This window comes from Vulpes vulpes, chromosome 12 (assembly GCF_048418805.1).
Source record: "Vulpes vulpes isolate BD-2025 chromosome 12, VulVul3, whole genome shotgun sequence".
Classification (NCBI taxonomy): domain Eukaryota; kingdom Metazoa; phylum Chordata; class Mammalia; order Carnivora; family Canidae; genus Vulpes; species Vulpes vulpes.
The window spans coordinates 48850587-48864654 of record NC_132791.1 but is presented as its reverse complement, the minus strand read 5'-3'; the positions used below and the strand labels follow the sequence as shown (position 1 = coordinate 48864654).

The window sequence follows — 14068 nt, the reverse complement described above, 5'->3', positions numbered from 1 at the left end:
ACAGCATGTCAAATTTAAATTCTCAAAAATTATAACCATAATTGTCGTAGAATTTAATTCTCATTAATTCATGTCATAGAATTATTAATTCATATAATTCTCATGCAATAATGAGAATACTATAATAATGAGAATTAAAAATACATTTAAAGCACATATAGTATTATAAAAATGATACATTTCCTACCTTTAATTTGCTTCCGCAGTTTGGTAAGCTCTGTCATCCATTTTAATACCTTTGGATTGGCTGCAATATCACTGTAGGAGGGCTAAAAAATTAAGGAACACTGACACCTCTGTGGTAAGAGATAATCATTAATTTTTTTGTTTTTTTTTTTGTTATTTGTTTGTTTTGGTTTTGAGTTTTTTTTAATAATTATTAATGTATGCCTAAATAATATTTCACAGTTCCCACAGCAGAGATTTCACTCAATCCTTGTTTCATCTTACCTTATTTGTATACAGATGGTATATAAAGTAAAGCTCTCTCAGAGCAGAGTCTAGCCACTGACAAAAGCCAGATTTGAATATGAGTCTTCTGACTCCAAGTATAGGATTCTTTCCACTTCACATGTTCTAATTATTAAATCTCTCTCCCTCTCCCACCCTCTCCCACTCCCCTTGCTATTTGTGGTCAATGTAAAGTATTTCCTTTAAAAATTATACAAGTTTTTTTGCCAAATGAAATATAAAGATGCAATGGTAAGAATAGTGGTGTGGAATTAGAGTGCTAAGGATCTGTATGATCTCAGATCTACATGATCACTATTTCTCTGCACATCTCAACTTCATCATATAAGGAAAGAGATGGACTAATGCTAAGGAACCTCCTCCAATAGATCTACCAAATCCTGAACAATGTTACACACTTACCTTGCTATTTCTTTCCCTTTCAAACTGTTCCTCAAATTGTCTAATTTTTTTCTGAAATTTCTTCACTAATTGATATGGTGTTCTGTCTTCTCTTTTTTCATCTTTTGAACTGAAAGACGATCTCCGAATCCTGAATTAAAATTAAAAAAAGCAAACACTGTATTAACATTTCGAGTTATTACAGATGGTAGGGCATGATCTATCATGGGGTTCATTTCAATGTACAAAACTATCAAATTACTATGATGTACACCTGAAAACAACAGAATTTTTTTTTTTAATTTTATTTATTTATTTATGATAGTCACAGAGAGAGAGAGAGGCAGAGTCACAAGCAGAGGGAGAAGCAGGCTCCATGCACCGGGAGCCCGACGTGGGATTCGATCCCGGGTCTCCAGAATCGCGCCCTGGGCAAAGGCAGGCGCCAAACCGCTGCGCCACCCAGGGATCCCCAGAATTTTTAATTTAATTTTTATATTTATTTTTAAGCAATCTCTATACTCATAGTGGGGCTTGAGCCTACAACCTTGAGATCAAGAGTTGCCCACTCTACCAACTGAGCCAGAATGGCACCCTGAAATAAAAGAATAGTATATGTCAGTTATATGTCAAAAAAAAAAAAGAAGAAGAAGAAGAAGAAGCAGCAGCAGCAGCAGCAGCAGCAGCAGCAGCTACCCGGTCAAAAAATTTTTTTCCAAGTTATATCTCTTATCACTCTGATATAACATAACGCCATTGCCAAGAAGCAAATCTTTAAAGTAAAAAATTAAGTACCTAACATTAAAGGACAGGTAGTAGTTAAAAAACAAACACCTTACACTATAGTTTTTAGAAACCACACCATTAGCTAACATCAGTACTGTTAAAAACAATTTGTAATCACTCAAAAGTTGTTTGGACAAAAACAGAAAAGAAACAAATGCCTAGCAGCTCAGAATTCTTTTTGTCTTCAAACTGCAAAGGAAAGGTTTTGACATTTAGAATCAATTTTAAGTTTTAATAATAAAAATGCTAGAGATTGGTGGGCTCCACTTGCTTCCCTTCCAGAGTTCCATATTTCAGTCATAGGTAAATAAAGGAATATGTATACTGTGAGAAAATGTCTATTAGAAAGCAAACCCCTACATCTCAATGAACTCAGAATTTAGGAGTCCCCTCCAAAAAATTACAAAAATGTTTTTCATGATACAGGGGGGAAAGTCTGGATTAAATCTTTCAAAGGATTTAATGACATAATAAGAATTGCCTCTCGTAAATATGTAAGAACAATGTACCTAGTAAAAGAAAGTGCCTTCGATGAGGAATCCAATGTTTCTGGATCATGTAGGAAACGCTGACTTTGCCCAAAATCTAAACTACGGTGTGATAATACTGGAGGACAGTCCTCTTCCAAGGGGTGATGATTCATTCTTCCAGCTTGTGGAGAAAGCTGAGCTTCTCCAGACTCAGAGTCTTCCTGCCAAGACTTAAAAGCAGGAAATGGCTCTGTAAAACAAACACAAAGAATAGTACCATGGGTTTCTTGGTTCCACATGAGAAAAGAAGTCACACAATTATCAGCTGTATTTTCTTTAAACCATATTACATAGTGGTTTATATAATATTTATTATATGCTTTAAAAAAACAAAGGATTTAGGACTTTCATAAAGCTACTATCATTTATAATTTTCTATGCTTCTTTTTTTTTTTAGCTTAGAGTTCTATTTTTCATATAAGGAGTTATACTTAAATTTCTAAAGCCAGTCACAAAGCAAGAAAGGACACTGTCAAGCTCTTTAAAGTTATATTAGTTATATTATTTTTCAAGTGCTGTTTTATAGAGTAAACACGCAACAGTCCTCAATAGTTGCCAGGTGAATAAACTATCACTCACTGTCAAGTGACTGTTTTAAAAGTGGAAAGAAGCTATTCCCCATTCTATTCACAACACTCACTAAATGAAGCTCTCTGACCCCAAAAGAATTCTTAACATTTCCAAATGAGCAGCTAACTCAACTGACAGCACTTGGCCTCTAACATTGAACTGTGGTTATTTTTTATTACAGAATTTCTGTTTAATATATATCTTAATAATTAAACATTCAACAGTATTATCAAGACAAAATTTAACAGCATTAGTCTTTCAGCACGTTTATCTTACTGGAGTTATCCTGTATGTTCGCACATGAAACCACACCGATATATTTGATGTCTGTGCACAGATGAGGTTTGATTACATACAAAACACATACAGATAAACATACAATCCACAAATATACTCCAAGAACAAAAATACAAGTATCACTGGAATCCAGAAGGGGGAAAATTTTTCCATCTACATATTAACTTTATTTATAACTACAATTTAAAACTTTGATATATGGCTATTAGCAATAGTAAAAGTGAGTTTTTAAGTATTTTTGGATGCAAAGATGGCTTGACAGTGTCAAAAAACAAGACTGATGTTTTTTCTTCACACAATAGCTAAGGATTGCTACTTTAGTAATATAGTTTTAATTTATATATTAGCAACTAAAAGCATTACATAATTTTTCCAGGGTAATAAGAACATAATTTAGTTTTTAAAGCCCAGATCAATCTGATAACTAAAAATTGGGTAAAAGCGTGCAATCCCACAATAAACCCAGCAATAGTGATTTTCAAAGCAACCCTTGTACCTGCTTCCCAGCAAATAACTTGTAATAAACATTTTATGAGAAATCACCTGTTTTAAGAGGGAAGTAAGTAACAAAAATGAATTTTTCTGGGTATCATTTTTAACCCAGAACAGTTTTCCTAATATATGGGGACAGCAGGAGAAGGGCTCATAAAAAGGCAAACAAAGTGAACCATAAAAAGGCAAAAAAACTAAACTATGGTGAACCATACTTACCCTCCCCATCTCTCTGCAGATGCATTGTTTTGAAATCAATGAGGGGAAAAGTGATAGGGCATGACGCTAATAAAATGGAAAAAATGGCAAAAAATACTAAAGTGAACACACAGCACAGTCAGAACAAACCATACACATAACTAACACAAAGCCAAAGATACCAAAAACATTTCCCTAAAACCAGTTAGGCATTCTGCTCAAAAACTTTATTCAAAGAAATTACTACTAACCAAACTTTAAAAACAAACACAAACATACATTTCCATTTCAGCAAGCAAGGCAAAAAAATCAAAGTAGTGCTGTTTTATTAAAACTCAAACATAAAACTGAAGAAATGGAAACTCTTTAACACCAAGTACTGTTTGAAGCTTTTTAGTTTAATCGATTTGACAGAAAAATATCTCCCTTAGTTTGCTCTTTGAAAAGACCCTACTTGTATTTCATTCAAGAGTTTTAGCAGGAGAGAATCTGAAGGAAAGATATTGCCCACTTCCATTAAAAGCCAAAACCTTTTGATTGGCTGCTACAAATTCAAACCAGTGGTAGACGTGCACGACCTGCTTGCCAACTGCATTCTGTTGACTATCCTTTGAGCAATACAAAAAACAAAACCCACATACTAAGGAAGAGTAAGGTGGGCTTCTATGTGGAGACCCCCGTTCTCTATTAAACAAGGTAGGTCTCTGATTCCAAAGTACCTAGTGTCTAAAGTTAACTTGGTCTCTTAAGGAAGACTTTCATTAGAGCATCCTAATCTAGATACAGAAAATCAATCTTTGTGTTGGTAGCAAAGTTGGAAGGAACAAAATGGTCTGCTAACAGGCATTCTTCCAAGCACATGCAGGGTTCATGGCAGAGAAATTCACCCAAATGTCTATTACCACTGGCTCTCTGAAAGTCATTGACCCCTATTCCTGTAAAAACCTGCAGGCGGCCTACATGGATTTGTCACAGCTGTTGAGCCAGGTTTCTAACAGGGCAGTTGAGGCCCTGAAAATTAGAAGTCTATAGTTAGTTTCTTTCTGTACCACAAGCTGCAAGAGGTGGATTCTGACAGGCAAACAGTGAGCCCGGCATTAAGTTCTCTTTAGGTAAGCCTCCAGAAAGCTGAAGCTGAATACAGAAAAATCTATCTCCTCAGACCATGGAAAACAAGTGCTCTTCTGTGCTTAAAACTTAAGATCAGTTTGGCCCAGGCCACAGATTATGAAAGGCTATTTATCTACATTCTCCAAAAAGGGTGAAGCATCAGCCCTCTGTCAGAATCCCAGCCTCATCTTTCAGAGACTGCTTTCCTACTACGGCTGGCTCCAAGGATGCTCTGTTGACCACCACTTCTTTTCAGGGACTATGCCAGGGTAAATAAATGAAAGGGATGGTTGATCTGTACTGCCACCAGGATGCTAACATATCCCCTAATTCTGGGGAGCATCTTCATAAATTCCAAACATCCTAATGACCCAGAACAAAGCAAATGAAAGACAACTTCCTGATTTAGTCTAAGTTAAGACACATAATATGCCACTTGGCATGCCAAACATCTAATACAAAAAAGGAAAAAAAAAAAAAAGGAAGGGGTGGAGAGACAGCAGTAAAGATTGGCACAGACGATGACTTGGTTGGGGCTTTAAAAAATTAGCTATACCTTAATAAATAAATAAATAAAATTGAGTTGTGATCAAATGAGTAGACTTGAGGTGGCAAAACGAGCCTGTAGTATTAGCACTGCAATTCTTGTTATAGCTACTCTATGTCATCTGCTAACTTGCCAAATGTGACATAACCAAGGGACTTCAAGTGAATAAATAAGTAACTTGAAGATTCCTGAGTGTCTCAAAAACTCTTTACCTAGAAAGGTGTATGATCCAGGACTCCTAAATTCAAATTTGTTGCTGGCTTCCATTCTCCCACCCCCAACATTTTATTTCAAAGTTTATAAATATACCATAAACTTGAAAAAAATTTTACACTGAACATTCAAACATCAATCACCTAGATTCTACCATTAACATTTTACTATACCTGCTTTTTAACATTTATCCATCCCACCAACTTATTTTTTTCATGGATTTCAAAGTTAACTGCAAGTAATGATACATTCCCCATAAACATTTCAGCATGCAAATCATTCACTGGAGTTCAATATTTATTTAGGTTTTGCAACTTTTGATTAAAAAAAGAAAAACTTATAAACAACGAAATGCAAGTCTTAAGTACACATTTGCTGAGTTCTGACAAACAAATATACACATGTGGCGTGCTTTTTAAACTTTTCTCTTTATGTAAAAACTTAGGACTCGGTATCCATGCTAATACACAGGTGCAGAGATATGGTATATTTGCTTAGAAATGCCTTTGAAGAACATTAAAAAAAAAGTATTCCTGATGATCATAAAGGAAAGATAGCTACATATAAGCCCTCTGTTTAAAGTGAAATCTCTAAGCCCTAACATATGAAATTTTCAAAGACTGGGAGACAGCACCTGGTTTAACAATTAACAAAAGCCTATCCTGGAGATTTTATTTTTTTACTTCTAACTTCATCTTCAAAGCTAACGGATCAGATAAGAACTTCTAGTATATATGAGATAGTCACCCTACAATCTCGTTAGTGCATCTGAGTAACAACACTCACTCACTCTTCTTATATGAAAGAAAGAACTGAAAGTCAAAATGAATAAGGGTGTCCAGAAAAGAACAGTAGTCTCATTATTGCTTTAGGTAATTTCAGTTACAAATAAGAGTATCAGGAAAATAACGTGTGGCTAAAATTACCTTCCCATTTATCACCATCAGAAACATTCTTCAGATCTAAATGTGGAATTTGGGTTCCACATGCTGCTTCCCCTTGAACACCAACACTTTGACCTCCTGGTACTTCTGATTCAGTGTTGGCATTCAAATCACATATCTTGCTACTAGAATCCTGTATTTTAAAATAAAGAATACATTTCATAACCACAAAGCTTTTCTCAATCAGCTTAAAAACAAGCAGCATATATCCTTGTATGGTCTCCATTAGTGTATTATTGTGCCTATCTATACTCAGCTGTCCCACTCCCACCATCGAAATTATTTTCAAATACATATTTGCAATTTTATAATATGTAGTGCTGGAAGACAAAGTCTGGATCCCAAATTCAGGAAAAAAAATTTTTAATATATTTTTTAAGATTTCTATTTATTAGAAAGAGAGCAAGCAAGCACAAAGGGGGGACATGGGGAAAGGTAGAAGGTTTCCCACTGAGCAGGTAGCCCTATGTGGGGCTTGATCCCAGGACCCTAAGATCATGACCTGAGCCAAAGGCAGGCACTAATCAAGTGAACCACCCAGGCACCCAAGAAAATGTTTTTATAACCAAGTTACTTATAATCAAAAGTGACAAATTAAGTCGCTGCTTAAATGTAAAATACCTGGTAAGAGAATATGTATTTACATCTCCTTTAACCTATTCAACCCAAGAGTTGAAGGCCAGATATAATAATTGGTAGGTTAAACCTAGTCAAATTTGTAAGAATCACAAGAAAAAAATAATTCTTACCAGAATCAAGTGTGACAATGTATCACTGTCAAATGACACACATTCTTTCCTAAAAATACAAGTACAGTTATTAGTCTTTTAGGAATAAGTAGGTTACTATCATTGCACATTTCTTACCTAGATTCCTCTCTTCCCCATATAGTTAGCATTTATAATGTGAGAGAAGAAAATGACAACTGAACATATGCCCATTCTTTGGAGCCCTATATCTGAAAATCACACACTACTGAAAAGATCCACAGAATTACTTCAAGTTTAGAAAAATTAAGTAACATTCACCACCCTCCCCCACACAACCACCCCCCAAAAGAAAAACATTTAAGAGTAAAATTAAATCCACAATAAATAGAAACCAAACGGGATTGACTAAATAATGGAAAAGATTTTGTAAAGTAAATATTAGCTTTAACCACAGCTTTATTATCCCCCACTCTGGGACTTCTTTCTCTTAAAGACTTTTTTGTAAAGGTATAGCGATGGTTCTTTATATTTTTTTATGGTCCTATATTTTAAATCTGATTGTTTTCTATCACAATCAAAACAAGATTTCTACTTCTAAACTTCTCCTTCCTCAAAACATAATGGTAACATATAAAAAGGAATCTTTCTAAAATTTCAATTCACCCCATATTCTCCCCCATAAAAATGAACCCCTATTTAGAACAAGTAGTAGAGCAAGCTGTCACAAATGATCTCTACCTATTTAACCAACAATCCACAGAGCATCTAGTATCACAGTAGGTTGGCAATATAACTAATACTGTGGGAAAGTTCTTCTCCCCAAAGATATGGTGGCAATTTACAATGATACACACAGATGTGGTTTCTCCCCTGCCTTAACAGTGTGTACCCAGAGACATGTCTTGACCTAACTATGGCAAATCATCTCATCATATGCATAATTACCTTATTCTTGCTGAGCATAAGAAATGAACTAAATTAAATTCTCTGGCAAGCTCAAAGGCCTTTCCTTGCTTAGAGTGGGAGCAAACGGTGGAATGAACTACATTCTACCTTACGACTACAAAAGACCCAATCACCTAAATTTGAGAAACATGAGTGTTAGGCATGCAAAATGTAATCCAACTAACCAAGGAACTCTGGATCTAAAAACAAGTTTGCTAACCTATACACAAGTTGAAGAGGAAAGAGCTTTTCCAAAAAGATTGAGTCCTCACTAAATGGATCCTTATTGTTCTACCAAATCCAGATGTCATCATTCTGGGGATGCCTGTTAATCTTATATCTTCAGCCCATAGCTCCAATATTCCCTGGGCTGGAAGAGGATCATTCCTGCCTCCTGAAAGGAAGCACAAGGAACTGCTGTAAGCAGGAAATCTGTGGACCTTCAGAGTATGGAGACACTCCAGAGACATGGCTCCAAAGAATTTACTTACCCTCAGAGAACAGGTTTCCTACTCACAATTAAGAGAGACAATGGCATTAACACAAGTTTACCTTTGCCAACAAGCTATCATCAAACCAGTAATATTTGAGAATCCTTAGTATTTATAATCTAGTCTGCATTCATTACAGATCTGTTTTCTGAATATCAATCATCCTTCCTAAGAAAGTTATAATAACTAGCAATGTTCAAAGAATCAGAAAAAGGGTAACAAGATCCAAAACCCATTCAGTGACTGAAAACATTCTAGAAAGCTTCTGTTCAAAGGACTGTATCTATTGAGTATCTATGGAGACTACATATGGCTGAAATACTCATTGCCTTAGTATCTCCCTCCCATTTTTCCTGGCCAAGGAAGTAAACAAGCACAAACTATGTAAGACTATGCTGGGATAAACCAAGGTGGAGCTGGAAAGGGAACAAAAATATCCTATACAAATGTGGTAAAGCAAATATGCTATAATCCTTCAGTTAGTTATCATAGTTCTAAGACTATGAATTAACTCACTAAATGGTATATTAAGAATATCAACAAACTCCCAATTGTTCTACAAATCAAGTGAAAAATTTTGAGTGTCTCCAAGAAGGCTCTGTTTTCCTCCCTCTGAACATTTTCCAAGTTATAACTAATGTCTGTCTGAACCTGTGGCTCCTGAGTATTTATGAATATACTTTACATTTACTACTAAAACAAGAACTTGGTTTTTTAGGTTATCAAAAATATATGTTATGACAGATTCATCTAAAAATCTCATCCCCAAATCTGTAAAGTGCTCTAATTCTCAAAATGATTAATTAGTAATGAGAGAAAATGCTTACCCCTCAAGGCAGCCATCTTCACTATCACCGTGGTCACTGCATGGCTCTAAGAGTATACCTATAGACTGACAAAAAAGAACACCACCACTGTATTAATGGAGCTCCCAATTTTCACATATGAGAGAAGGTTCCCATCTAAATTATGGTATTAGATCACAAGTTAGTCAAATTCTTCATAGTAATCTATAGGTGTTGGCATCTCTTTTTAAAGAGAGTAACTGGGCAGCCCCAGTGGCTCAGCAGTTTAGCGCCGTCTTCAGCCCAGGGTGTGATCCTGGAGACCCGGGATTGAGTCCCAGAGAGAGAGAGAGGCAGAGATACAGGCAGAGGGAGAAGCAGGGGTCTCCAGGATCACGTCCTGGGCTGAAGACGGCACTAAACTGCTGAGCCACCAGGCTGCTCTAGAAGCTGTTTTATTTTTTAAAAAAGTTTTATATAGCTTTTTATTTTTATTAAGTTAAAAAAAGCAATAGTATTTATGGTACCTTGAATGAATTTAATAAACATTTTATAATTTTTAAATTTTATTTTCTAATGTGGTAAATACTGATACACCTATGTAAACAAAACCCTTCTGGGATACTCAACCCTTTTAAGAGTATCAAGAGATCCTGAGACTCAAACTTTGAGAATCACTGATCTCCATATCAGACTTCATCAACCTTTCTGTCTAGGATATAACTTTACATTCTCAAAATTGGGCCCATGAAATAATCATTACTAGACATAATATTTAAAATAAGCCTTGATGTTTTACTCAAAGAACCAAGTTCAAGTCCCAGCTCTACTTTTCTCATCACAAATATGAGAATAATCATTTATTTGCCTATCTCACAGTTACTGTGAATCAAAAGAAATAGCTTAGAAGAAAAACTTACAAAGTTTTTTTTAAGATTTTATTTATTCATGAGAGACACACACACAGAAAGAGAGAGAGACAGACAGAGAGAGAGAGAGACACAGGCAGAGGGAAAAGCAGGCTCCACGTGGGGAGCCCGACGCAGAACTCGATCCCAGGACTCCAGGATCAGGCCCCGGGCTGAAGGCAGCGCTAAACCGCTGAGCCACCCGGGCCGCCCACAAAGTTCTACTATAAAAACATACAATCACATCACCAACTCTATTTAACCTACAATTCATTATACTATGAAATAATGGAAACAAATATAAAGACTGCTATAATACTTTCTAGCCAGATTTAGACAACATAATTTTTTTTAATTTTTTTTAATTTTTTTTATTTATTTATGATAGAGAGAGAGAGAGAGAGAGAGAGAGAGAGAGAGAGAGAGGCAGAGACATAGGCAGAGGGAGAAGCAGGCTCCATGCACCGGGAGCCCAATGTGGGATTCGATCCCAGGTCTCCAGGATCGCGCCCTGGGCCAAAGGCAGGCGCCAAACCGCTGCGCCACCCAGGGATCCCAACATAATTTTTTAAAGATTTTATTTATTAGAGAGAGAGCATGAGCACACACACGCATGAGTTGGAGGTGAATAGAGGGAGAGCGAAGCCCGACACAATAACAGAAGACAAAAAGCTGATACACTAACAGTGAAGAAGGCAGATGAAATTCAGAGTAAGGTGCAGAGTTATCTTCTACATTATGCGCCAGGACAAAAAAAAAAAAAAAAAAGAGGTATTAAGGTCAGGTTAAAGTATGTCCAGACTTCAATTTAACAGATGAAAATAAACAATACTTTTTTGAGAAACTAAAACTTTGGGATCCCTGGGTAGCGCAGCAGTTTAGCGCCTGCCTTTGGCTCAGGGAGGGATCCCGGAGACCTGGGGTCGAATCCCACGTTGGGCTCCCAGTGCATGGAGCCTGCTTCTCCCTCTGCCTATGTCTCTGTTTCTCTCTCTCTGTGTGTGACTATCATAAATAAATAAAAAAAATTTAAAAAGAAAAAAAAAAAGAAACTAAAACTTTGAGTTTTATCACTTAAAGGAATTTTACTTCCTCAGAATTCACTACATAAAACATTCATTCCTTTGTAGATGGGTAGAAATAACTTGTTTTCTCTAAAACATTAGCTGGCAAACCAGCCCATACCTCCTCTTCCTACCCCTCTCTTCTCCCAAACCATCAGTCATCAAAAGGAAGTCTAAGGTGCTCTAGTCTCCGTTAAGTTAAGCTAAAGAGCTTTGGTGGTGGTGGTGGTGGTGGTGGAGGAGGCAGTACTCTTGAGAGCAGCAGCTGCAGCATAATCATAATGCCAATGTTTAGGGGCTGTTGGGGTTCAATTCCAGGAGCTAATTAAAGCCTAATGGGCATTTCTAGTAATTTTTCTGGCTTCCCCCCAGTCCTTATCCATCCATTACTGATGATTTCACAATATTTAGTTCTGCATCTCCCCATCTCCACCCACCCAATATTCTAAGCATGCTAAGGTACTTTCTTTTAAGTAAGCTAAATATCCCCACTCCATTCCACACATTTAATTTGCTTAGTAAACCTTACTACACAGTATATAAAGTATACTTATAAACCAATTTCTTCCACTGATTAAGGTATATGTAAGTCACTACAGTAAAGGAAATCATCAACAAAATGAAAAGGCAACTAAATGGAGAAAATATTACCAAACAATATAGCTGACAGAGGTGCTTGAGTGGCTCGGTCAGTTAAGTGTCCAACTTGATTTCAGCTCACAATCTTTGGATTGTGAGACTGAGCCCCACATGGGCTCTACGCTGGGCATAGGGTGCTTGCAATTCTCTCTCCCCCTATGCCCCACCCCCAGATCAAGTACATGTACTCACGCTCTCAAAACAAACCAACCCACAATATATCTGACAATGAGTTAATATCCAAAATGGATAAAAGAGCTCCTATAATTCGATAGGAAAAAACAACAGGATTTAAAAATGGGCAGAGGATTGGAAGAGAAATTTTTCCAAAGACATATAAAATGTCAAAAGGTACATGAAAACATGCTCAACATCACTAATCATCAGAGAAATGCAAATCAAAACCACAATTAGATAGCAACTCACACCTGTCAGAATGGCTATTATCAAAAAGACTAGAAATAACAAGTGCTGGCAAAGATGTGAACCACAATATATGGTTGGTAGGAATGTAAACTGGTCCAGCTACTATGGAAAGAAGTCTAGATATTCCTCAAAAAATTAAAACCAGAACATATGATTATCAGCAATTTCAATTCTGGGCACTTATCCAAAGTAAACAAAAACACTGTTTCAAAAAGATAACTGCACAGCCACTTTCACTGCAGAATTATTTACAAGAGTCAAAATGTGTTAACAACCTAAGAGTCCATCAATGGATGAATGAATAAAGAAAACGTAGCGCACATACTTATACAACAGAGTATTATTCTGCCATAAAAAGAGAAGCAAATCCTGCCATTGGTCACAACATGGATGGACCATCAGTGCATTACACTAAGTGAAAGAAGTCAGACAGAAAGACAGATGTCACATGATCTTACATGTGACATCTAAAAAACAACCTCTTAAAAAAAAATAAATAAAAATAAAAACAAATAAAAAAAAAAATAAAAAACAACCTCTTTTATCATATGACCGCTACTCAAAAAATGCAAAGAACTCCTAAAACTCAACAGAAAACAACCCAATTAAAAAATGAGCTTGGAGTTTGAGAGATTAAAAAAATATATATATATATATATATGGGCAGGGTCGCCTGGGTGGCTCAGTGGTTTGCGTCTGCCTTTGGCTCAGGGTGTGATCCCAGAGTCCTGGGATCAACTCCCAGATTGGGCTCCTGCATAGAGCCTGCTTATCCCTCTATGTCTCTGCCTCTCTCTCTGTCTCTCATAAATAAATTTAAAAAAAAAATGGGCAGAAGGCCTGAACTCACTGAAGATATAGATGGAAAACAGGCATATGAAAAGATGCTCAACATGGTATGTCATTAAGGAACTGCAAATTAAAACAATGAAATACCACTACACACTTATTAGAATGGCCAAAATCTGGAACACCAATAACAGCAAATACTGGTGAGGTTGTGGAGCAACAGGAATATGCATACATTACTGATATTATATAAAAATGGTACGGCCATTTTGGAAAACAGTTGCGGGATTCTTACAAAACTTGTACCATATGATCTATCAATCATACTGCTTTAGTATTTACCCAAGGAGTTAAGAACTTATGTCTACACAAAAAACAGATGTTTTGTACCAGTATTATTCATAATCACAAAACTTGAAGCAACCAAGATGTCCTTCAGTAGGTGAATGGATAGAAAAGCTGTGGTACACTGAAACAATGGATTATGATTCAACATTAAGAAGAAATAAGCTATCAAGCCATGAAGAAACCTTAAATGCATATGACTAAGTAAAAGAAGTCAATATGAAAAGACCAAATACTATATAATTCCAACTATATGACATTCTGGAAAAGGCAAAACTATGTAGACAACAAAAAAATCAGCAGTTGCAGGGGTGGTGGGAGAGAAGAACAGAGTACAGGGAATTTTTAGGACAGTTTAAAAATGACAGGTATAATGAATACCTGTCATACATTTGTGCAAATCCATGAAATATACAACACCAAGAAT

At 36.2% G+C, this 14068-nt stretch overlaps 1 protein-coding gene across 27 annotated transcripts in view; it reads right to left on the bottom strand.

Annotated features, from left to right (window-relative positions):
* FAM13B (family with sequence similarity 13 member B) overlaps positions 1 to 14068 on the bottom strand; it is an 83048-nt gene that overhangs the window by 15117 nt on the left and 53863 nt on the right. For 14 of the 27 annotated variants that reach the window (XM_026001321.2, XM_026001324.2, XM_072728505.1 and 11 more), the window contains 6 exons: positions 9513 to 9577; positions 7289 to 7337; positions 6522 to 6672; positions 2148 to 2358; positions 874 to 1003; positions 188 to 269 (listed from right to left, as the gene is read on the bottom strand). In XM_026001321.2, coding sequence (XP_025857106.1) covers positions 188 to 269; positions 874 to 1003; positions 2148 to 2358; positions 6522 to 6672; positions 7289 to 7337; positions 9513 to 9577 — 688 coding nt within the window. Of the gene's footprint in view, positions 1 to 187; positions 270 to 873; positions 1004 to 2147; positions 2359 to 3746; positions 3813 to 6521; positions 6673 to 7288; positions 7338 to 9512; positions 9578 to 14068 lie in introns of all 27 variants that reach the window. The other 13 variants (XM_026001323.2, XM_072728503.1, XM_072728515.1 and 10 more) reach the window with 1 other exon arrangement.